The 26190-nt window shown below is 39.3% G+C and overlaps 1 protein-coding gene across 7 annotated transcripts in view; it reads right to left on the bottom strand.

The window, feature by feature from the left end:
- The window catches only part of DCTD (dCMP deaminase), a 61833-nt gene continuing 35643 nt past the window's right edge, over window positions 1-26190 (bottom strand). For 4 of the 7 annotated variants that reach the window (XM_064710577.1, XM_064710579.1, XM_064710576.1 and 1 more), the window contains exons 3-7: window positions 15097-15202; window positions 13652-13787; window positions 4850-4966; window positions 3572-3668; window positions 12-1654 (exon numbers count right to left, since the gene is read on the bottom strand). In XM_064710577.1, the coding sequence (XP_064566647.1) occupies window positions 1576-1654; window positions 3572-3668; window positions 4850-4966; window positions 13652-13787; window positions 15097-15147 (480 nt within the window). In that variant the 5' untranslated portion in view covers window positions 15148-15202 and the 3' untranslated portion in view covers window positions 12-1575. Of the gene's footprint in view, window positions 1655-3571; window positions 3669-4849; window positions 4967-13651; window positions 13788-15096; window positions 15203-19049; window positions 19139-26190 lie in introns of those variants that run through there. The other 3 variants (XM_064710574.1, XM_064710575.1, XM_064710580.1) reach the window with 3 other exon arrangements.

Genomic DNA, 26190 nt, shown 5'->3' with positions numbered 1-26190 from the left:
AACTGGCTTAGTGACATTTTATTAAAGTAATTTTTCAGGTTTCATGCTCCCCCACCCCCCACATATGTGCAAATTTCTTCTTCTGGCACTAAGCCACAGACCAATTTTAACATGGAAAACAGCTGTAGGAAAAAGAAAATCAGAAATTATCTTATAAATGGACACATAATACATTACAGTGATCCCTTTAGTAGTCAAATGGTTCATGAACATTATATTTTATGTAATATCACAAATGCACAAAATATGCTTTCCATATGATTGCAAAAACAGCAGCACTCTGGAGCCAAGTGCATGACTTAATATTATAATAATGAGTCTACTTCAGTGTAGTGGATTTTAATAAGACTTTAATAATACTGGTATGAAGCCAAATTACATAATGTCCCAAAATATGAAACAAAGCTTTTGTAGAGAAAATAAAAGCTCATTGAAGTATAACCACATTAAAAAGAAAAAAACCAAAACCAAAAACAACAAACCAAACAACCACCAATGTTATCTAAACAAAGCCATTAGGCATACTTAATTTTTAAAAATCAAATTAGAGAAAATGAACTCAAATCTATTCCCAGATCTCCAGATAAAATTAAAAAGGATGTTATTTTAGGCAACATTTATGAAAATGGAGGTACTATGTCAGCACTGGGAAACAAGCTAACGCCGCAATTACATCTTTTGGCATAGATATGGATATGGGTTGAATATCTCCAATTTATCTCAAAGGACAAAAATTATTCAGTTACCTTACAGGTAGAATTTAAGACTGAGCTATGTTGGATTATCTAGGAACAGCTTAGACCAATAAAATTATTTTCTTTTACACATGAAAACAAATTCAGTGTGAAAGTCCCAGAGGTAAAGCACCAAATTATTTATTCCCTCAAGCCCCTTCAATTCTGGAGTCTTGGGGAAACCAAGGATTTGAAATCACCAGTAAAGTTCACTCAGGCATGGACAATTCTCAGAACAGCTTCCTCTCTCAGCCTTCCCCAAGTATGGCAATGTCAGATAGCAATTAAAAGAAAACTCAGCATTTCATTTGTTGGGTAACAAGCAAAATGGCACACATTCCTAAAGCTGTAAAACCTTTCAAATATTAGTGTTACGATAGTTGGAAGATTAGCATTTGCATGGATAACATTTTTTGTTCTTGATTAGGATCAGCTGTGAAGATCCACATATCCAACAGAGATCAACATCTATCAGCATATTCCACGTACCACTGGTTCCAAGTACTGCTGTTAAACTGAGGCTGAATCTACGCTGACAGCCCACCAGAGCATGTGGTGATGAATACAGGAAGAATCAGAACAGTTTGCTTTATTGATATTGTTTCACCTACGTGTCTCCATTTTTTCAGCAGTTTTGATAAAGGCATAAAACATTTTAAGTAGATTTAGATTCCACATGACAAGATGAAGTGAGAGGGACATTTTATGCCTTGGATTTCTTATAAGTCTACTTTAGCTACAGAAACCATTAAAAAGTTGCAAGTAGCTTCAAGATGAAAGGCATTAGCAGCTTTTTAGAAAAGGATAATCATACTCTTCTAAAGACTTAATGAGACATAATTCACAGAAGCTTTTGACTTGGTCTGCTGTTAATCGAATCAAAGTCGATGACGATCTTGTTACACTTTGGCTTGAATTCCCTAAACAAAAAAAGAAAAATACACAGATTAGTCAGTGAGTAGTTAAAACATTTTGCTTGCTTTAGTTCCAGCTAAATTTTTGAAGGAATAAAAAAATTCCAAAAAACACATCCTTGGATTCTTGTAGTTTTCTTCTCTATAGGAGCCAATTATAGTGCACCACACTGAGAGAAACCTGGACAAGAAAGACTAAGACAAAAAGACACATGGGGTGGGTTAGCCTGTACATTCTTCAGCTATTGGAATTTATAAATTACCCAGGAGTCAAAGGACTTTTACCAACTTAGCTGCAGGTGGTGGCATAATGTTACCAGTGATTTTTGTTCATATATATTAATATTTCAAATATTTTAAATATATATTTAAAGATCTAGGTACAGATATAGGCATCCAGAAAAAATATTTATATCTTCTGTATATATATATATGCATATAAAAAGATATTTGGAATACATTTTGATAATATTGATATTTTGATCAATTTTTTCCTGCCAAGTTTTAGAAAAACACTTTCAAGCTTAACAGAGTATCTTTTGTGGAAGGGAAATAGATCAGATTATGCTATACTGGGTAAAACCCAAACTAGTTAAGAGGGAATAATTTAAAAATTGTAACTTTAGAACTCGAAAATTAATACTGCCGCAAAATGTTTCCTTTTATTATCATTACAGCATCTGCTGCAGCAATTAGCAAGGAAGGTATACAGGGACTGAGCATATATTTTCCAGTCTACCAGTAAACAAAAGATTATGCAAATAGTGTGGATTTAGTGCCTAATTAAGCTCTGCAGTTCAGTTCAAGAGATTCATTAAGTACCACCTACACCCTCAGCAATCGATACAAGGATAAGTAACAGTCCACGCAGGAAAGCACATGCTGCTGACCACAGAAACTCTGAAGGCTTTGTTCTGAATAGCAATCTGAAATGCAAGAAACATCTCTCACCCTGGAGAAGTTACAAGATTTGACTTGCAAGAGAATGATTTATGCTTCTTAGTCAAATAGTCTTAGTAGACAGGAAATACACCCAAGGACTAAAACTGAATTTCAAGTACTGCTGTGTTTTTCCATGGATGTTTCTTAGCCCAGTAGGTATCTTTCATCCTAAAATTTTATCTGTCAGAATTGTTATGTTTGCAAATTTTTCAAAGTCTTTATATTAATACTGTAAAACTTTTTAGAGTTGCAGAGCCTCCCTGACTACATAATTAGCCTCACCCACAGCATGTTACTCCCATCAAACTCGCTGTTGAACAGATTGTCCTTAGGTATCTCTGACAGTGTCTTTAAAAACCCCGCTTTTGAAACATTTTTCAGGTTATCATTAATTTAAGGCAAATATTACAAGTTTTATCCTCTTCTCACCTAAAAGCTGACCAAAGAAGAACAGCTGTAAGTACCAAGAATTATTTATGGGCAGCCTGTTTGACACTTTCCCAAACTGACAGCAACAACAAGATACTGAAGTTTCAATAAGGACGGAGTAATCCACAAAAACAGCAACAACAAAAAATCAGTTGGTTGTTTCAGTCCAAGTCATATGATCACAGGATAATTCAGGCTCCACGTGACTTCAGGGGATCATTTAGCCCTACCTCCTGCCCAAAGCAGGGTCAAGGAAGACTCTCCCAAGTACAATGTAATAAATAACCACCCCCTTGGCAGTTTCACTCCCATTCCAGGAACAAAATGAGTCACGGACCATTTTCTCACACAAACGTTTCAGAACTGAACTCTAACCACACACAAAACAAAAGAATGGTGCAACAGTTCTTCTACAGAGCAAGCCGTCTACAAACACTACAGAGGAATAAAATGCTCCATGACTGAAAGAAGAAAAACATTTGCCCTAAAGTTGGTATCTTTCACATCCCCATTTTTTTCATTCCAGAGTAAAAATAAAGTTAATTCTCTCACCTGTATATAATACCTGCCAAATCAAACAGCCGCCGTGCAGCTGTCATTTCTGTAGTGTCATGATACTTGTCAGACATGAAAATAACTTCCTTTATGCCTAAAGAAGTCACATAGAAAAAATGTTAGATTTACACTAAAAAAAATGGTAATATCTGGTGCACAAAATCAGAAGAGGCAGCATTCATCCACATACTCTCCAACTACTTGGTACACCTCTACTGACAAATGTATGCTGTGTAAAATTGCTGAATGATCTTGCCTAAATCACTTAGGCAGGGGAGAAATATAAAGGCTTCAAAAGAGAATTCACGAGCGTTTCATAGCTGATCAACACCTTCCTGTGTTTGCCAGACAATATGAATACCAATACACTCCAATTTAGTGCTGACCTAAGTGCATAAGGAAAAGCATGAGTGACTACATTGAGAACAAGCAGCCAATCTACCTTGAAGACCATTTGATTTTGATTCTGTAAGTAAGAGAATTGTATGAAGCACAAATGCAGAATACCATCTTCCTTCACCCCTCTTGATTTCAAACCATACTGAACCAAAATAAAGGAGCCTTCTGTTTGCTGCTTTCTTCCTGTGGCCATTAGTAGTAAGAGACACTCCCTAGAACAGCAACCCATGCTGGGACTGCATGACTTTACTCAGTGAGCAAAATACATGCTACTTCAAGCAGAGATTTTTACAGAACTGAATCCTGCTGCAGATACTGCCTAATCTCAAAAAAGGAGACACATTTAGGCCAGCACACTTGCTGCAGTGGCACAGATTTATAATAATTGTAATGAAAGACATAATTAAAATAGGATCATAGAAATCTTATGACATTTATGAGCAAAGATATTTTAAAATCTTCAAATATCTACTATGCATCACATTCAAATTAAAATTTCATGTATATACTCCCAACAGACCTTTTGTCATGCAGAAGTTTATTTCTTTCTGCCCTACTCTATTCAATGTGCCAGAGCACAGTATAATTGACAGTAATTATATGCAAAGCCTGTGTTGTTCTTTGGCAGCTCCTGGTCTAAGAAGTTACAAACCTAAATTAGAAGCACGTTTAGAATCACAGTAGATGCAATTAGCACTGGAAAAATTTGGCACCATTCAGATGCAAAAAACCCCCACAAGTAGCATCTTGTGAGGTTGACAGTGCAATTAATTTAGATCTAACATCAGCAATTTAACATCAAATACATCTATTAGAAGATGCCAATGAGCAGGCAGCATTGCAACCCTGAAAAAGCAAGCTGGCACTACTGCTTACCTGCCTGGATGATGAGCTTTGCACATTCATTACATGGAAATAAGGCAACATACATGCTGCAGCCTTTCACATCAGCTGAGTTTTTGTTCATGATGGCATTCAATTCGGCATGGCACACTGATTAAACAAGGGAAGAAACAATTCATAATGCTGATCATTAAATAAATTGGTCAAACTAAAATTAAAGTGTTACAATATAATTGCTTGCATTATATTCAAAGGCAAATAGCTTGCACAGCTTATCATAAAGGGCAGAGAAAGAAATAAAAGCAGAAATACCAAGATCAATGAAGGTCAATTGTTCTGACCAGGCTGCTGATTAGTAATGATATCATTAAGTGCATTAGCACTGCCATTTCCCAACACCTATTGCAGGCAACAAAGCCGTAGGCTGTGGGCCAAGCCATTGCAACCACCCTTAGTGAAGCAATATCTCACAGCTTCACAGCTCTCTGGAGTATCTAACTGCCAGTATAAAACAGCTCATTTATGTGTTTACATGCACAGATAGGAACAGTCTTATGGTTGTAGGAGTGCTCTGTGCGCTCTTAAAGGCAGCAGAACGGCCAAGTAAAACCGAGCAGCTCTGTCCTCTGGGCCTTAGAAAGGCTCAGCACTGCTGCAGGATTCTCCCAGCCACAGAATACACAAGACACACTTGGCCATAAAAGCATCCAGCTTCAATATTAGAGTGACTTTACTGCTCATTAAAAGGTGCCAGACTTCATAAGCAGGAAAACAAAGTCCTGTATTTCTCCATGGATTTGAGAGAGGCCAGGTAGCAATGGAGCATCCTGCCTTGCTCCACCATGGCACAACAGCTCTTTCAGGACAGACAGCACCAGTGTTTATAATGAGTACAGAGCAGGTTATCTAATGTGTTACCCACACAGCTGAGAAGAACACAGTTTCTGTGTTGTCCATAATCAAGCTCTGAAAAAAACATTAGGATCTCTGCAAGAACTTCCTGTTTACTCCTAGGAATAACAGCAAGTTGCATAATTTATACACCTACCTACTAAGAAACTGCCTGCTGCCCTGACTTCTTAAACAGATGCTGAGGTGCGGTGTGGGTTTGAGATCATTTAGAGACCTGCATGTGCAGACAACTTTAAGAGGTTTTCCACTGCTTGTTGTGAAGAACAGATTTTTTCAAAAAGTCGTTTTCTTCTCCCTTGTGCCCATGTGAAAATTAAAACAGACCAAGTTGCACAGCACAACTTCATAGTAAACTTGGTGCTATATTGCTGACCTCTGTGTGAATGATCTCACCACACAAATAACTGAGCACAGTACCTTCAACACACAGGAATCATTGCTGAATGGAAATGTTTTCCATATGGGCTAAATGTCTGCATGGAATTTTCTATACAACAGCAAATGCACTACAAATTTACAGCCTAACTTCCAGCACACAAACTTTCCCATGCAAGCAAGTCACAAAGGACTAAACACTCGCAAAAGAAAACTCAGTATTGGCTTCCACCACGCCCATGTTATGCTGCCCACATACCTTCTCATAACCAGTAAAGCCAGAAACCAACACAAAAACCAGGAAATTGAAAAAGAAAAAAAACAGCCAATAGCCAAGAACGATCACATTAAGGCTTCTTTCATTTTTATTGTTTCTATTGCAACTATTATTGGGTCACCCTGTATTTTAAATATATACCATTAAGTGTATGAGAGATGCAGGTATACGAACCAATACATTCAGAAAATCCAGAAAATATGTTGAACTCCAAGTGCATTACTAAGTTGCACCAATCTTATAAAGCCTTTACAATAAATAGTCAGAGAATTATTTTTCTGTGGCTACAGAGGACTGAGCAAAAGAGCGACATAATTTCCACAACTGGAAGTAAGGGTTATGTCAACAGGACAGAAACATCACTTTTAAGTTTCTTTGAACAATATATTTGTGTTCTAGGCAGCAGTTTAAAATATAGAAGGCATCCAGAAACAAATATGTTTTCAAAGGCTCCCAAAACTAAAAAAGAAACAAAACTAATGACTTTAGTAAATATTTTTCCTTCACTAAAACTCAGAAATCTTCAGCTGTATAACCAGACAAGTTTCATTATTAGTACTGCAACAAGTTTCCTTCCTGCACTAATGAGAGAAAAAGGTTCTTTTGGCAGACTTCTGAAAACTTTCAAAAACTAACCTCTTCCCAAGCAAAAACAAGATCAGGCCAAGAATAACTTAGAGAAGATAATCACTTGGAGCAAGGGAAAACCATAAATTTTGCCTCCTGACCATCTTCACACAATCTGAAGTTAAGAAAAATTACAGCTATCCCACGTGGACAGAAGACACAGAGACAGCAATAAGAAACAGACAAATCATTCCAAGACAAAAAGTACTTAAGTCTACAACAAACCCAGCAAGTTTTCATTTCAGATAGAAAATTAGGTACATTTTTCATGTGCCTAACCAAGTATTTCTTACTGAACTTATTGCAGAAACTAGTACAGGACCAGAACCTTGCACTGACTCCAGAGGCAATAACTTTCCATCCAGTGTTACTTTTTTGGTCTACTGGGCTATTAAATACCAAACCATTTTGTCTCAGTTGCTGTGATTTGAAACTATATTCAGGTAAGCTATCATTACACATTGTAATTTGTTTTATACATCTCCCTAGACATGTGCTACTTATAAAGGTTTATTATGCCAGATAGTTCTTAAGAAGGTGCTGGCATCAGACAAGTATTTTTAGGCTTTGTCCCACCACTTTTAATTCCCTCTTACTCATATTCACCTCTCTCTGACAAACAGGCATGGACCAGGTAAGATAGGTCTATGACCCCCAGATTCTTCATAGAGACCTCCCCAGCTTTTTTGAGAGACAGAAAACAAATCCAGAAGTACAAAAAACCTTCTTGTTAGTGACTAACTAGTTTATATTTGGGGTGTTATGAAGTTTTCTAAGCTGTTAAGAGCTACTGCTAGTAGTTTAAATTGTTCTCTCTGAGACAGTAAGAAGTTAACTTAAAATGGCCTTTTACAGGTGCACAGTTTTCAGAACTCTGAAAATAGTTATCTTTAGGCAGACTAGTAAAACTAAGAATTTTTACAATACCCTATGAGGGGCTCAAGAGCTTTGGTTTTAAAAAAAGAATATTCACATGTAGCCAACATAATATCAAGTCCACAACAGTGGTTTCCATTCTGGAGAAGTAGCTTGAAAAGTATTCTCAAAAGGCTTCATTAGCTGAAGAAATAACCATGCAACGAGAAGTTAAGTGTGTGCTCTGACATTCCCACCACCTGCTACTAGGTTCATGAGAGGGGAAAAAAGGAAAAAAGCCAAAGAATGACTGCTTCATTACTGGTAGTATTAATTGCTAGTCTCTCTACCTCTTATTGCATGCTGGTTTGTGTTGCATAGCTGAGGTAGCACTCATCCTTAAGCTCCCCTGTAAATAAGAGACCCCTGCTTACCCTATAAATGGTACTTTTCAGGACTGAACACTGAACATGAGCATGTTCCCAGCGGGTTGCAGAGTCAGAAGTACTCTTCCCACATTCTAAACGTGTTCTGACTGGCAATTTCATGAGAACCACAAGACTAGTCAAGGTGCTAATATAGTGTTTAAAGGCTTACATGCTTGACAAAGAGCATGCTAAGGACCACCATAATTTTAAAGACCTTTTAAAGAAGCAATCAGAGGAAGGGCTAAGGAGAATGACTTTTTAGTGCTATTAATTACTAATTGAGCCAGAGTAAGAATTTTGTTATCCTTTACTTGCTGGAACTCTGACACTGGACACAGCAAGAATCCCAGAAGGTATCAAAACATTAATTTAAGGAACGGAGTCTGGAGTGACAACCACTGGGAGCAGTGGTTGATGGATCTGGAATTTGTAGAATGACATCTATTTTTCTCAGCCTTTTTGAAAGCATAGGGATGGTTGCTGGTCACTTCATTAAGGGCAGGCAGGACACTGATGCTGGGCTGGCACTGCCCTCAGCCCCTCCTGCTGTTCTCTCTCTCTCCCCCTCTGTGCTGAAGCGCTGTGGTCAGGGCACAGAGGCAAGGATAACAGCAGCAGATTTGCTGGGAGGCCTAGCCTCTTCAGACTGCAGTAAGAAAAACAGAGCCCCAGCCTCACAGCTTTCTTCCACAAGAACTGGAAAGTGAAGCTGGGAACCACTCAGCCATTTATGAACATCACAGAACTTGCTGGGTCAGACCAGAGAAACACCTCTCAAAATGTGAGCAGCACTAGCTAACCCACCCTATTTCACAGCTTCTCCCATCCTGCTCCAAGCTGGTTCTACTCCTAGCAGAACACAGAAGTGTTTCTTAGCAGGCAAGTAGAAAAGAGGAACTATTGTTACTAAATCTCCAAACTTTCTACAGGTTTGATGTATGACACCAGAACTGGACAAAAATCCATGCAGGACGAGAGTGAGTGGCTGTAAGAGGAGACCATCTCCTGTAGATCCCCTTCCCAGCTGAAGCCTCATCTCTGCACTGCCAATTGGAGAGAGAGCACCACACTTCCTCAGAGTGCCTTAGCAAATTTAGTGTTGTCAAAATAACAGCTTCTACAAAACTAACATTTGCCTGAATATTGTTGAGTGCTCATTTCTCTGAAAAATTGACAAAAAGCTCATAATCCTAACACAAGGAAATGTTGATAACAGTTTGTTTCATTTTACACAGCAGGTACTGTTCAATTAGAGCATAATTTTTCCACAGCACATATTTTATCATATTTGAACCTGTATAAATATTTGTAAGCATACTTATTCACTATTTTCTGTATTGCTCAGAGGTTTCTAAATTTGCCAGTCATTTTAATTTAAAACCCTTAATTAGAGACTGGTTGTCAAATGGATGTTCTTAGATTACAGTGGAGACAGAGGGCTTAACAGGAGCACAGCAACTAGATTTAGTGGGAAGATTTGCATTAATAGGACAAAAATGTAGCATTTAAAATGATTGGTGAGAGGAAACTGAACATCAACAAATCCTCAGATTCATCTAACAGAAACAGAGGGCACACTTTTGACTCTGAAAATGAGAATTTTGCCTAATTACTAAGAAGCTTCTGTACATAGTACTGAACACAATGCTTCAGGAAGAGCTTTTAATCTTAGTAAAACTGGCCTTCCATTTCTCTCATGGGCACAGACACATCCCTGCTGCTGTTACTGACTGGCAGCCTGGAGCCAGTTCCAACATAACGATGACATCTTGATTTTGTGCTGTGAAAAATGGCACTCTGCAGAACTCTCTGTGCTTTCTGATATACCAAGGCCATACTGTTCAAATATACACCACAACCAGAAGAAGGAAGAGCCTCCATCCACTTCAAGAGCCTCATAAGGATGCACAGTACCAACACACGTGATCCACGTCACTGTTCCTGTAATATCCAAATGCCCTGCAAATGTTTGCATCCTCTAAGGAAAGGTGAACACTAGCTACCACGATTTGATGCCTTCTCTCAGTAGTAGCTCAGGTTACACCTGGATTTCCTGATCAAGCACAGCACTGCCCCTAACAGTGAGCTGAGCAGAAGCCATGCCTGAGGGTGTGAGACAGACACATGCAGTTTATTGCAGTAGACATAGGTAACCAAGGCCAAGGTAACCAAGGCCAATTTCAAACCAAGTTTCAAGATATAGGAAAATTCAAGAGTGACAGGACTTGTTTAACCTCACAACTGAAGTTCAAAAGGTAACTGTTATCAGTAAGTGCACAGGGAAGGAGGAAGGGTTAACCACAAGAAAAGCTAAAAAACATTGTTGGCACATGGAACAACCTAAAAACTAACCACAGATAAATTGGCACATGGAACAACCTAAAAACTAACCACAGATAAATTTAGGGTGGAAATTGGAAGATTTTTAGCCATGAAACAGTAGCTGTAGCTGATCAGAGCTGTAGAGTCAGTGCATCCATCAGTTCTGGAGCTCAATAAATTTATTACAGGATCACCTAACACCTTTCTGCAAAGATTGCTTCTGGGTCCAATCCTCTACTATGTCTATGCTGCTAAAGACACACAGGGCCAGGGACTGACCCCTGGCCCTGAGGCCAACTGGCACACACTGGCTTATGCTCATCTTGGGGCTCCATCAGCAACACACTGCCCTCAGGCCTCAGTTTCCTCCAGCTCCAGAGTCCCGTGACAGCACACAGTTATTTTGTATGTCTCAGTTCAAAGTGCATAAAGAAGTGAGAAGACTTTTATGCAGCCCACCAGAGAGGGATTTTCAGAGCATGAAACAGAGTATGTGTTGCATATCTGCCAGTATGCCTGAGGGAAGGAGGAGGGTTAAGCATACCATCTCAGCAGGCTTTGCACTCTAAGCTATACCTGATGACTGTTTCCTTTGCAGTCTTTTTCCAACCCTGCCCTCCAGAACACCACTGGAAGAGCAATAGTGAAGCTTTGTTCTGGAGAAAGCCACTAACAGTGGTGCAAAACACGGGAAGTGAGCTCAGCGTGTATGGCTAACCCACCAGAGTGCCCAGGACCAGGTGGTCAGCACTCAGATCCAACCCCAGACCTTTTCTGCAGCACTGCAGATGCATGAAGTAGCTCCAGAAGACATCTTCCAACTTAGTGTGGTGGTACATGCACAATTACCACAGCTTCACCTAATAAGCTACACTGCAGTGATGAAAGTGCCATCAGCCCCGTGCTTAGCGAATGGAGCTCACAGAAAGACTGCACTGTCTCTGAACAAGCCAGTCAGGAAGATGCAAGGATAAAAAGTTCAATTTACACAAATGCTGTGATGATTAGCAAAAGGAGAAAGGAAAAATGACAGTTTAATGAGATTTTAGCAGCAATTCTATGTGTCTCTGCATCTACCAAGAATTTTTTTAAGCAGAAGACTTTTTTTTTATATATACTTGTCTGGTCTGTCAACTGTGCTATCAAGATTAATAAGAAATTGCTAGAGTTTAAATGATCTGTGAATTACAAAATAGGTTGTTTACTCATCACAGCCGACACTTTGTGTTACAAAGTTGTGATTTTTTTAATGAGGTGAAGACTAAGATAATGGGGGGAAGGGCAGCAGTTAAACCAACTCCTGGAAATCAACTCAGCACTCCAAGCTGTTACTAGTTAGCTCATTTTTTAAACATCACATGCCCCTCATCTTCTGCAGTCAGAGTTAACAAAAAGAAAAAATTTCTCACATGGTATTGCACAAAGCTTCCTCACAGTACTTTAAGTTTAAACTGATCAGCTCAGATTTGAGTGCCTGGAACGTGCTCCAATGCCAGAGACCACCCACGCTGATTTTAGCTCAGAACTGAGACCTTACAGCAGCATAAAAATTCAACCAAAATCAATATTCTGTTTTCAGTGCTTTATATTTAATCAATGGGCTAACACTTGTTTCCTCACCCTATAAATAAAGAGCAGTCATACTAAGTTGTACCATTATGGTCACAGCACTCTATGTAAAACCAGTGGTTCAGAGCAGACTTCAAATTTGGCTCTATATTGGGAATACACCTGTTACAAAAAATAATATAAATGGTCTTGAGAGTTACCATTAGAGGTTTTATAATAAATTGGTGAAGTGAACAAGGACAAAGTACTGAGGTTTTAAGAAGTCAAAAATATCAAACTGATGAATTATGTGCTGAGCTACTGCATATCATCTTTCACTTCAATGCTATAGAAAATCAGTAAATGATTTTTAGAAAGAGCTCTGAGTGAGCTCAGACTATGTCAAAACTCATGCAAGTTTAATTTCTCTATCACACCAATTGTAAAGTTACAAGTAAGAAACAGAAACAGTAGGCAGAGATAAATACTGGTCACTGGAAGAGAGTCAGTATTTCTCTCCAAAATGTGAACTCTTGTGCTGACTTTCCCCCACCCACACAGAGAGAAAGAAAATTTCCCAAGGCTCTGATTCTCTCTTTTGTGTTTCTCTGCCCTGCCTGAGCTCAGGACAGGCTGAGATGCAGCAAAGGTTGAAGAAGCTCCTGTTTTTCCTGTGCCTGTGGCTTCTGCTGCGTTGGTGTCACACACAGACGCGCAGCAGGAGCTGGAGTGGGTACAGAAAGATGAAGGGGGACCTAGGGAAGCATGGGGACTGTATGGTCTCCTGTCAGTCCTAACCAAGGTCTCTTCCCCACACCTGATCCAGAAGAGCCAGCCCTGCTGATAGGGCCCTTTAAGTAACTTACAGAAGGCCAAACTATGCCTGCTGCAAAGACAAATGCAAGATCCAAAGCAGCACTCGACCACATTTACCATGAAACCATCCTTGCTCTTCGCTCCTTTTGTCCACTTAGTAAATGGGAATCACATCAGAGGCTGAAATAAACAATGAAAGTCACCTCACCCATAGAAGGGTAGACCCATGGCACACAGACTTCAAGACAAATGTTCAGCGTATACAACCTATGCCATCAACACCTGAAATGGAAATTTCCCACACTACTGGAGTTTATAATTTTAATACCTGTATTTTAGACCCAATTACTTGTTTTACATATACACACAAGCTGTAATTTCTGTGCAGACAAACACATAGAATCAGCAATTATCTGCATGCACTGCAACTGTTTGCTAATGAGCTGCTTCATGTTTACAGGCTTTCACTACCCAATCCAAAATGGCTAATATTTATGAACCTATTTCACCAAGAAGTCAGTCCTTCAAAAAGACTGATTCTTTATCCTGGTGTACCACATATGGACACATTATCAATATCAAGTGAGTGGAAGAAAACTGATTGGTACTTTACCAGCTGAACTTTCATAGATACAGACATCACAAGTCTAACCTGCCAACCACAAGAAGCCTTACCATAAGGATATTTTGTGTCTAGTCTATTTGCTGCTGTTCTCGTCCAGGGTAGTACATCATCGCTGCAACCATTAGGCATCCCATTGTAGCCAATTCCAACAATCTTGTTTTCTGAATTTACAATGCAGGCACCAACCTAAATAAAATCAGATTTACATAGTACTAACAGCATGAAAACAGTATGTCAACAATGAAGAAGAGACATGAATAGTCAGTCCTACGACTTTCCTTTAAGAGCTACAAGCTTCACTTAGACACACCATGTAGTAAGCAGGGCTACAATTGTATCTAACTGGTGGGGCTTTGAAATAAGTCAGGGCAGATATAACTCTGCTACCCCTCTGCTCATGCTGCTCCCATCCCAGCCTGCCAGCACTGTCTGCTTAAGAAATAACCTAGTTCAGGGAGCAGAAACAGCACTGAAGGAACCCTAGCAAACACATAAGTTCAGCTCCCCAAACTGGCTTTCCAGCAGCAGTAGGAGCAACAAGTTCTGAAAGACGTAATAAATATAAGTGTTGGCTTATGCAGGCCTCACAAGACTTTGTGGCTTGTTGCAAACATGCACTAAAATTCCAAACCTTTTAACTCTCACCCTTTATTGCTTCAACCTAAGTCTACAAAGAGACTCTTCCTAAAGAATGATGATGTGTCCCATTTTTATGTTTTCTACCTATATTTTTTGTTGAAATTGCAACAGTACTAATTTTAATTCACACAGGTGTTTCTCAACCAGCCCTTGGGTAACAAAACTTTAGCCCCAAGTGAATAACCTTCAGAGAGCTAAGTGCTGTAATGGACAGAAGGAAGCAAACAGATTATTTTTCTGTGATTTGCTTCCTGATTTTTTTCACACAAAGGGTGACAACTAACAGGATGACTGGATCCTGCAGAACAAACAGCATGTTTCAGGAGCTGTATCAATCACCTGAAATCAATATTGAACAATATTGAACAGAGGCACATGAAACATGTGAAAAATGGAAACAGTGAAGCATGGGGAACAGGGGATCCTGAGGGAGGAACAAACTAGAAGAAAATTCCAGTCAACCCAATAACAAACAAATACTCTTACAGGTGAGGGAAAGAAACTTGTAAAATGCTGTGTCTTAAAAAATTACAACCTTGAACTTCCAGCAGTTTTATCCTCTTCTAAAAGTGACTATATTTACTGGAAAAAGGAGACAAAATGCATGTATTATTTTAACTTCCAGATGAAAAGATGATTTATAAAACTCCAAGCTACAAATGTACACAGAATTATACATATGAGGTCTGGCCCAATAACAGAATTTTTGTAACAGAAGGTGCTGACTATGTTAAAAACTGAATAGTTATACACTGAAATAACTTTTATTAAGAAATTCCTGAAACCATTATGTATACATCTGATGTGATAGGCAACATAGATTAGGTTATCTTATTATTATATGTTACCTTCTTACCTGAGAGCTTGGATCCTTACTTCTTTGTGCTGACAGAAAAGCTACTGCCATAAAATATTCAGGCCATTCCAAATAATCCTCTCTTTTTTTGCAGGATGCTTCACTGCTGAAACAATAGTTGACAGAAAAAAAACAGCCATCAGCAAACACCACAGACCTAGAGTTACTACAAACTGTACTATTTTAATGTGCTCAAGTTTAAAGTAACCAGGATCAGAATGTGGCTAAGACCACACATTCACTAATATTTTGATAGTAAAACCATCAGTTTCAAGTGCTTTCCAGGAACTTATGCATGCAACATTTCCTTTCAAGGAAAAGGCATCAAGCAAGGTTGCAAATTACATTTTTAGATAAGAAGGCTGAGATATTCAGAGCACTGAGCAATTCAAAGACAGAGCAATTTATCCTTTATAGATAACACCTTGTGTATTTCTAAGGTTCGGGTATATCATGTGCTGCCATTCTTCTCACCCAAACAACATAATCTTTTTTATGATGACTGTGATAACTGCCAACCTCTAATCTAAGTTATTTTGTGCTTCTGCCTACAAGTGCTCAGTAGCTTCCTATTTGGTAACTTCCTCTGCAGGCATTAATATCTGTTATCACCCTAAGTTTACCTCTTGTTACAACATTTACCACCAAAGATCTGAGGCCATTCCAACAGTTCCTCGCTAATTTTCTCTTGCGATTTTGTCTTATGAAGCCTTCTGAAAACTGACAGGAGATGGGTTCAAGAACTTTTCCTTTAGAAATAATATATACAAGTGCCACAAAAGGTTGCTTCTTTCCCTGCCCTGAAAGGTAGATTTGGGGGAATGAGGGAGGAATTTTCTCATGCCTGCTTATGGGTGAAAGCCTGCTCAGTGTAAGACACAACAGGGGAATTTCTGTGCTTTTCAGCTCAAAGAAAAGAAAGGCAGATATCTCCCTCTCCACACATACATTTAAGCTTTGAAAATTTCAAACAGAAGATCAAATTGAAAGAAATTTCCCCCAAACTTTCTCACCTATCATTACTACAACTTGAAAACCAAACCAATGGAACATCCCAAATGCAATGATTTAGCCTATCAAAATACAAGGAGCACAGTATTTTTCTTTTTGGCCTTCTCTTACCAAAAACTACAGATTAAGACCAAGATGCCCATCTTGTGATGTACAGCCATACAGAAAAATTCATCACAGGTAACTGCAAGCAGCAAGACATCTCCTAGCAACACTAGTACCAGCACTTTCAGAAGACAAACATTAGCAGGCAAGTGTTTACTTAATCATTATTTTTATAACTAAAACCATGTATTAGAGGCTTGCAGTCAGCTTGTCATAAAAGAGGTTACAGTCTTTGAGTGAAAACAATGATAAAACTGTACTTTAGAAATCTACAATGTGCTATTTACCAAAGACAAATTGCTAGTTTTGAATAGTCTGTATGTGGCACATTACAAGTTAGCAATTTTGGCTTGTTCTTGGAATGAATGAGGATCACCTTTAAGGCCACCATCTCAAAGTAAGGAGGGAAGAACACACACTCTTGATGTAACCCACACACCTCTCTCACACTTTGACAACGTTGCAAATAGTGCCCAGAACTGTCAATTGTCAAAGCAAACACACAAATCAAGTATGTGATATTAAAAATGCCCAAACTGACTTGACTCACTGTAACTAAAGGGCCAGGGCTATATCCTACCAAGAACAAAAAGTGCTCAGAGCAAGAAGAGATTAAACACATACCCTCACACCACTCTGTGCCACACTGAACTTTGCCAGGTTAACTAAAACATGTTTCAGCTATACGATTATTTAAAATATCTCCAAAAAAGGGATTTACAACATCTAAACCACAACTGGACTCTCAATGATCACTTCTGGCTAAGTGATATTCACAAAGATGTCTTTGGAGAGGGATAAAACACAATGCAGAACTACACTGAATAAACCATTCTGGGAAAAGGGCCCCAGAAAGATAGCAGTACTCTGAACTAAGAGGTTGTGAGATCTCCTTTTGTTAAATTATTCCCTAGCAACTCTACTTATTCAAAACATAACAAAAGCTAGTATTTACAAATACAGAACTGTATGTAAGTGGAGGTCCCTCAGAGCACCAACTTCACAGGGAGAAGAGCATGGCTAAAAAATAAGCAGAAGGCTTACATCAAAGAGAAATAAACCCCCCCAAAGCCCTTACTCAATTACTTCTACTTAACATGGCCATGTCTGGCAAGACAATTCCCTTACTCAGTGCACAAGAACTCAAGAGTGTGAAACGGGTATAAACCACTTAATTTCTGATTGAGCAGAAGCCAAGGCCTTGGCTAGCAGTCAAGCACACACATGAAAATTAGTTTATGGATTTGGGGCAGCTGATAATCTTCTTTATGCTCATTTGCAAGCTCTAGAATTGCATGAATGAAAGCTACTCTAGAAAATACTATAGCTAGCTGTAAAACAGGCAATCAAGGCTTACCCTTAGGATAAACCATAAGAACTTCTGAATAAAAACAACAGAAACTGAAAGCTATGAAGAATACTGCTAAGAACAATGGGGAGAAAGAAAAACCTAAATTTTAGAATAATTAGTAGTCTATAGAAAATTTTGTAAATGTTATTTCAAGGGAAAATAGAGAAAAAGATTCTATAACTAGAGAACACTGCCTCCCTTTTCACTTCTTTTTCATCCATCTAGGCTTCAAGTAAGCTGTGACACCGTCTGAAAAAGGAACAAATGTCATTCAGCTACTTAAAAAATGGTCTAGCATAACAAAAATTTATTTGGGAATCCTAAAACAGAATTTGTAATCTCAATTTTTTTCATACGACAATTATGACAGCTATACAACAATATAGTACAGCAGGAGGAGTGGGGGGTATCAGATCAATCTCACTCCTTTATTAAGTTTTTCCTCTGCTTCCTTATCTGTGATGTCATGTGTATTGTATTACAACTCTATTCGAACAGTATTATTCCCCAGTATCATGTATACTACTGAAGACCAACTATCAATACCTTGGCATTGAAATCACAGGTAAAAAGTGAAGTGTGTATTAAAAATAAGAAATAAACATCCTCAAATAAGCTCTTCCTCCCCAAAAGCCAAACAGGATACTGGCTCTTGATGACTATTAATACAAGCTTCTTATTTAAATCTCATATTTTATTATCATTACTAGATTAAATGAATGTGGGATTTCCTTTACTTGGGGCTTCTCATTTTTCCCATCATATAGGTACTGAGATAGGGTCATTACATATTCCGTACTGGGAAGGAAGGTTTTCAAAGAGAAAACTCAGTCTTTCTTACAGAAAAACAGTACTCAGTTCATTGCAAATTAGTTGTATTCACAATTTTCTTGGGAGATAACCCATCAAACCTGCAAAGATAAACACTGTGTTTGAATACTGAGCTCAATTAAGCAGTATAAGAACACTTCCCTTCACTGAACGTACTTCACTTCTACAGAGTCACTTCTGACTTTAAATAATTGCCTATTACTCACGCCGGTCCTCATTTCCGGAAATAATGAACACAAGACACCCTGCACGCTCTTCTTCCCATCCCAGCGATTACGAAACCCACGTCAAACAGGCCATGCTCTCACCACAGGGCCTTCAGGGGCTCCAGGAAACGCCTCCCCACCGGGAAGGATCTCCCCCGGCACGGCGCTGCCCGGGGAGCTCCCGGCTGCGCGGACCTTCTCGTCCTGCCCCGGAGGATTCCAGCTTCCCTCCCTCCCGTCCCGGAGGATTCCAGCTTCCCTCCCTGCCGCCCTCAGAGGCCAGGGTGGCCGCAGGCCCCGCCACCAGGGCATCCCCCGCGGCCCGGCCTGCCCAGGAGAAGTTTAGCCAGCCGGCGTGCGAGGGGAGCGCGGTGGCGGTGGGGGAGGGAGCCCGGGCCGGCGGGCGGGAGGAGCTGGCGAGGCTTCCCGCGGGCCCCGCACTCGCGTACCCGTTCTGCTGGGGCCCGGGCTGGGCGCCGCTCACGGTGCCGCTCATGGTGCCGCGGCCACGCTGCGTTCGCCGCTTTCGCCGCTTGGCGCCTCGGCGCGGGCGGGCGGGGCCGGGGGCGGGCCGCGGGTGCCGAGCCGCGCCCCGAGCGGCCCGGCCGGAGCCCGGCTGCGGATGCGCCCCGGAGCTGATCCCGCTGCCCCGAGCCCCCGCGACGCTGTAAACCACTCACTCGAATGTCTGTTCAGCTTTCTGACAGACGTTGCTTCTAATGTTATGCTTTGACATAAGCGTGGGGGTTTTCGCCCTGCTCACGCTGTTGAGGTAAATGTTGTTTATTTAAGCTTGACATTCACATATTAAAACGTCGGAAAATCTGAGTTTTTGTTTGTTCTCTGGATATAAAATTGATGTGAAAATTGAGTTATGGTTTATTTATTATGGTTTATATACCTCCAGCTGCTGACAGATCGTAGAAGTCTCCCACGATGCACAGGTAGCTAAACATATATATTTATATATATATATATGTGTGAAAAATGTGTATTTTATGATTGGCTTTTCACAAATATTAAAATTAATATTATATGTGTTATGTTAGAAAGTTATGCTGGATTAATTCTCTTAAGTTGTGTGTTAAATATAGTTTTAGGTTATAACATAATGTTAAAATAGAAACTATGCTATGTAAGATACTTTTTTAAAAGAAATGACTGGCAGTGAGATAGCAGCCACAGGACACCTAAATCTTTCAGAGAAAAAGAATTTATTGCTCTCTTATCAGAAGAAACAAACTCTTCCCACCTCGCTCAGCCATGAAGATGCCATTAGGATTAAGAGGAAGAAGTTGATGATGACCAGACAGAATCCTTTGTTTGAATGGAATTTATGCATCATGTATGAGATGTATGAATATGCAACAGGCTATTGTTTTTAAGGGTTATTCCTCTGTTAACGTGTGTCCTTTGCGGGCATATGTTGCCCAGGAAAAGGTACCTGGACTGTCTGTAACTCTTTGTTTCTATTGTCTCATATTGTTCTAATCCAAATTGTCCAAATTATTACTACTCTAATTACATTGCTATTTTCATAACTATTTTATTACTATTAAACTTTTAAAATTTTAAAAACAAGTCGTTGGCATTTTTCATATATATATATATTCCATTGCAGTACAAAATAAGAGGTAGGATAATAAATATTAAATGTTGGTATGGCGTGTTCTGTTCCTTGTGTGAGAAGCTGCCTACCTTGGCTGGCTGGCTGCCCCTAGGGCATGCCTTTATGGAAGCACTCAATGGGAGCAAGGTACACATGTTTGCTCCACGGGGCTGGAGGCATCAAGTGAAGAGTGCCCGAACGCGGCCGAACGTGACCCATTCGGTTCCCACTGGAGGCAGTGACAGGGGCAGCGAACTCCGTGATGGACAGAAGGAAAGCACTTGCCTTGGAGAGCATCCCCAGGAGGGGTTTGTGTGCGCCAGCCATGGGCTTGCACTGCATGTGAGCTGCACCACTGATCTGAATGCGGTCAGCTGACAGGGCTAAGAGAATGGTTTCCTGCAGCCCGATCAAAAACCTCCCTCTTCATCTGGGAGGATGCTTCAGGTTGGAAAACAGGACATTTTTGGGAAACTGGGTACACAGCATCTCAGGAGCTGTCTTTATAGTTCCCCCTTACTGACTATGTGCACAGAAGTTGCACAATTAGTCACCCTACCACACCAACATGAGTGCAAGAAGATGGCTAAGCCAAGGATCCTGCCATGCTCATAGTTATTCTTGAAGCTATGCCAAATCAGCAGTGATCAACACAGAGGAGCATATTGCTAATATGTTTTCATATTAAGATTGCTGTATCAGTTAGCTTTTTTTTAAACAACTGACAAACTATCAAATATGAAAATGTTACTTAATTTCACAGATATTCCTATTCAGTTGTAACCAGAAAACTTGGCAAAAGCAACCTGTTATACTTCAACTGACAAGTTTTCCAGCCCTCAGAGTGGGAAAACATAGCTATTTCAGTTTGCAAGACTTCTATTGGCATAATTTCATATGGACAACAAATGTTCATATATGGTTTGTTAATGAATGAAAAGGAACTATTTAAATGCAAGAAAAAGAAAGCAAATTTAATGAAAGTAGCATCATTCAGGAAAGCATGAGCCTGAAGGTGAAATGAAAGACCTGATGATGGTTGATCACCAAGACAGTTAAAGAGCATGCAGTTAATTTGGAAGGGAAAAAAAAAGCATAATTCAGTTCAAAAAGTTCTCTACTGTCTGTGTGTCTGTTTCTGCACTCTTGAAGTATGAATTAAAATTGCAGTACTACAATTATCCATGCCAAATTCATTATTTTTCATAATTAGGATTCTGATGATAAACCCATAACATTTACTAACTATTACTACTACTTACGATATGGCCTGAGGAGGAAAATTTCTGGTGGAATTTTAGTTAGTAGACTTCTGTAATGTTGCTAAGTGGCACATCTTCTGGAAACCTTGCTACATTTTTATTTCCCCTAGGTTTTTTCAAAGAGTTATACTGAAAACTCTTGTGGCCAGGTTGTGACTTGTTCTTCTGACAATGTGCTATTGTATCTGACATAACAGCCTCTTTCTTTAAGCACACATGGGAAGAAGGGTACACCTGGACTAGGCAAGATTTAGGCCAGGATCCTGTGTTCTAAACACAGGGTTGTGCTGAGGGTAGGTAGCTTGACTTACTAACAGGTGTGGGGCAAAATCATGCTGCCTGGCAGGTTCCATAGGACTTCTCTGGCTGTTGCCTGCTTTGCAAAAGCAGCAGCTACCCTGGATCAGCTGTCTGAACCCTCCTCTCCATTAACTCTGAGATCCAGAAGTTTATTTACACCTTTCATCTGCCTCAGAACATTCAGATCTCTGTGACAGAACTAGAGGGCTCTAACTCAAAACCCCTGTTAAGACAGACATGCATTCAAATAGGCCAAATTTCTTTTAAATTTATGTCTGAACTCTACTCCTGTCCTTGCACGTTCCTCTCTTGTTCCATAGAAGGAGGATATATGTTTAAAAGTTTCAAGTATCTCAGGTAATCTTTCATTAGTTATTTTTGTTTGTGTCTCATTTCCTAACAGGGTCCCAAGTGTGGACTATTATGACTTTGCTGGATAGATGTCTGTTGTGGTGTGTTGCAATATCCTGTTTTACCTTCTCCCTTCCCCCTCGCCCCTCGCTGAGTGTGCCCTGTCAATCAGGCTAACATACCAGCAAGGCGTCGTGTGATAGGTGTCCCTAGTACCTTGAGACCCTGCCCCTTCACCTGGTTGGTGACTCACCTGTCCCCTCCCCTTCCCCTGTCCTGAGCTTAAAATGTTAATGAGACCATGCGGCTTCATTCTGTTACCAGCAGTGGCCCAGTGCAGACGTATCTGTACTCATGGAATAAACATCTGGCTACCTTCTAGCAGAATCCATTCCCTTTCTCTCCACCATCGCCAGAAGCTCTCTCCTGAGGAGAACGGAGTCCTGTCTTGTGCCCCGCTGCACTCTGCCGCCAGCCAAGGTATCTCTGGGGTAGAACACCGCAGTGCTGCCTGTGGCCCAGCAGCGAAGGTCAGAACTGGCCTGGGCACCATCTAACTGGTTATATTGGGATACATATTCCAATAGATGTCAATAAACAATCTGAGCTGATTACAAATAATTTAGATGCTCTTATTAACGAAAAGTGGTACAAGTTTCAAAGACATGCTAAATATGTAACCATCTGTCAAGTTGCTTATATTTTTAGCTTACTTCTTATGAAACATTCACATCTACCTTTTGTCAATTTTGATAAAAGCAAACTTAGTTGAGTTAGGGGAACCCCCAGTTTACAAAGCCCCCCCTCCCCACTTTCTTGTTGCTTGCCAACTTTAACTTTGCTGGCAAGCAAGATCTCTCCCCAAAAGTACCATATGTATAAGTTGGTGCTCAGAGAGCAATGTTTGCTATTTGGCAGAATATGGAGCATGCAATTTGGTAGTCCACCCTGAAATCAATCTCAAAACTTAAGGGAAAAGTAAAAAGAAATTGCTAATGAGCTGTTGTCTTTTTTTCTAATAGAATGAATTTTTCAGGAACTAATTACTATGTTTGAAGACAAAGACAAATAAATATGACAGTATGTCTTTATATCTTTGTCTTACAGAGAAGAAATTGCTCTTGGAGAAAATAATTTTCATAGCTAGAGAACATTATTTTTTAGGCAAGACTCATCTTCTAAATATTTTTCCAAATAGGAATTTCTACCTGAGTTAAACTTTTCCATCCATACTTGCTTACAGTCTGAGGAGCACATTAAATACAAATGCAGCTGCTGGTATATGCTGCAGTTCTGAATTTCTATACATAATCTAATAAAGAATATGAAGCTATGGCTTCCTCACTGGTCAAATAACATTTGTTGCAATGTCAGGCTTTGTACTGTGAACAAAGTCCTATTTTGGAACCCCCTTGCTGGAAGACCTAAACAGGGTTAGCTGCAGAAGCTTGTTAGCAAACCAGCCCATTAATAGACTGCAATAAACTGTTAGATTTTTATATTATAGCATTTTCTGTAGGGAGCATAAGTATGTCAGAATTACTATAGGATTTTTACCTTTAGCATATAATTCTTTATACTATGCAATTTTGGAACTACTTATTCATAAAGATGGTAAGAAATGCAACTTATTACCAGCCTTTGATAGGTAATAACCTAATAGGATGATATCATGGTAATTATGGTGCCAATGGAAGCCTGTTGCAAATTCAGTATTTTCAAATTCAGGTGCCAAAATTCAGGACATTGAAATCTGTGTTTAGATGCCTACGTTTTTTACAGATTTATAAGCAGTAAATGCCAGAAATTCTTGTGCATGGTATCTGTCAGAATCAGTCAAGCCAATATTAAGGTATTTTTATGCTTTTCATGTCCTAATAGGAAATCATTACTGTTCTCTATTCTTAGATTTTGATGGCTTGTTTATTAGGTTACCTTTCCATAGCATCTGTTCCTTGAAAACTAGAGTCTAGTGTTAGATTTAAGTCCTCTTTCTGTCCAAGTGAGATACTATTTTGAGTATCACATTCTCAGTATTTCAGAGAAAATTCCACAAAATTCCCTAAATCCAGAATTTTTGCACTTTATTCTCTCTGGGGTCAGAAATGAGTATATAAATTATACTCTTTAAACAGTCTTCTGATCAATTTTTAAAACTACACATTTTTTCATGTCACATAAAAATTTTATGGACATACAGCGACTTCTGAATTTTAACTGTTTTCTTGTTTTATTCATACTTACGGCTCTAGTTATAGGTAAATATTGTCTTTGCAGTACCTTGATCACCTAATTTTTTCCTTGGTATCAGTATATTCTCCAGCTAGATTTGCTCTTTCTCTATGCTGTATGTTATTTGCTGATGTTTTCTCTGTTTGTTTTTTCCTGATGTTTGTATCTGTCTCTGACCAGTCCTCTAATTTTGAAACTCCTTTTCCATTCATTCTTGCTCTTATTCACATCCAAATTCCCCTTTTAAGGCAATCTCATACAATTTCATACCAAATTCAAAACACAACACTGTACCAGCTACTAAGAAAAAATGTAATGTCATTCCAGCTAAAACCAGGACCGCAGAACACAGGTGCTAGAAAAACGGAAGATATTGCACATGATCTTTTTTCCTATCTCCATCCACAACTGGAAATCCCAGATAATCTTGCTAAGCTGTGCTTTGGAAAGTAAACTGAGACACAAAGTCTCAGACTGCAAGTCTTCTGGCAATCCTAGTGATTCTTTCCAAAACATGAATTACCTTCTTTGCCCACCCATACTAGTCATAATCACAGATACTCCCTAGTTGGAAGCAAGATATTAATTTTTGGCTTTCAGTATAAAATTTCACTTTCTTGGCATGCTGCTTCTAGACTCAGCAGCTGCCTACATACTTCATAGACTTCTTTTTCTTCTGTTACCTTCCCCTTATTTTTCAAGGCTATTTTTAATATCTAAGAAGGTTATCTTCTATTTCTGTCCCTTCTGATTTGGCAAGATTTTCCTGTGATGATGTAGTAGCTTTTCACACTACATCCATGAGTTTTCCCCAGTCCTCAAATCTCTTGCAGTGTATCAACTTGCAAAAACTCCAAAATAACATTATCTGTAATCTTTACATCAGATACATTCTAAAGACAGAAATTTTTACTCTTCCATACAAGTTATATTGAATACATGTATCCCTTCATATTTGGGCAAACTAGTTTGCTGTTAGTAATTTTTTCTTCTCCTGATACAAATTCCACTTATACCTGTCTTCTTTTATTCAGTGGAACTTCTGTCTAACCTTCTTTATGTTTATGATAAGCTTTAGATTTTGGGTATGGAGAATTTTCCTATTTTTATTTATAATTTCCTGTAATTTATCTTAACTGTATCTTTAGATTTCATTATTACACCGTGTTAACCTTCATGTAAGAGCTGCTATACAGAATCATTTTCTTACAACTTTATATGGTATTTAGCATGGAAGGTTTTAAGTAATGTGCTAAATCCATTCTGTGACGAGAGATGAATTACCCCTTCAGCTAACCTGTGGATTGGGGGTGGGGGGCAAGACAATATCTCGGCATTCTCACATACACTGGCTAATTTAACTAAGTTAAAAAAAATAAAATAAACTGTAGCACTCACTCTGGGCTTGTCCTGTGTCTCACCTCAGCATGATGAAATCTTTTCAACCTACTTACTTGCCTTTCAAATTGCCAATACATCCAATTCCCCAAATTAGCTTCAAACACATTTTCCTTCCTTAGTGGGAGGATAACTGCTCTGTCCCTAGGACATAACACCAGGAGAACAGTGAGAAACAAGGCACAATGCCTTCATTTTGTAACATCCTGAGTGTTAGCTTGGCATCAGGGCAGAGGGAGCTCAGGTGCCACTGTCATATTATATGTGAATACTTTTCATCTCTTCTGTATTCTGGCTGTTTCCTAACCTCATTGAACTAATTACACAAGAGCAGCTAACAGCCACACTGCTCTAACTTATCAATAATGAAAAGTGAGCTGGAGCTGTCAGGAAATACATTTGACATCCTAACTTGGAAGAACAGGAACTCTATGCTCC

The sequence above is a fragment of the Zonotrichia leucophrys genome, chromosome 4, assembly GCF_028769735.1.
Source record: "Zonotrichia leucophrys gambelii isolate GWCS_2022_RI chromosome 4, RI_Zleu_2.0, whole genome shotgun sequence".
Classification (NCBI taxonomy): domain Eukaryota; kingdom Metazoa; phylum Chordata; class Aves; order Passeriformes; family Passerellidae; genus Zonotrichia; species Zonotrichia leucophrys.
This window is presented reverse-complemented; position numbering and strand designations above follow the sequence as displayed.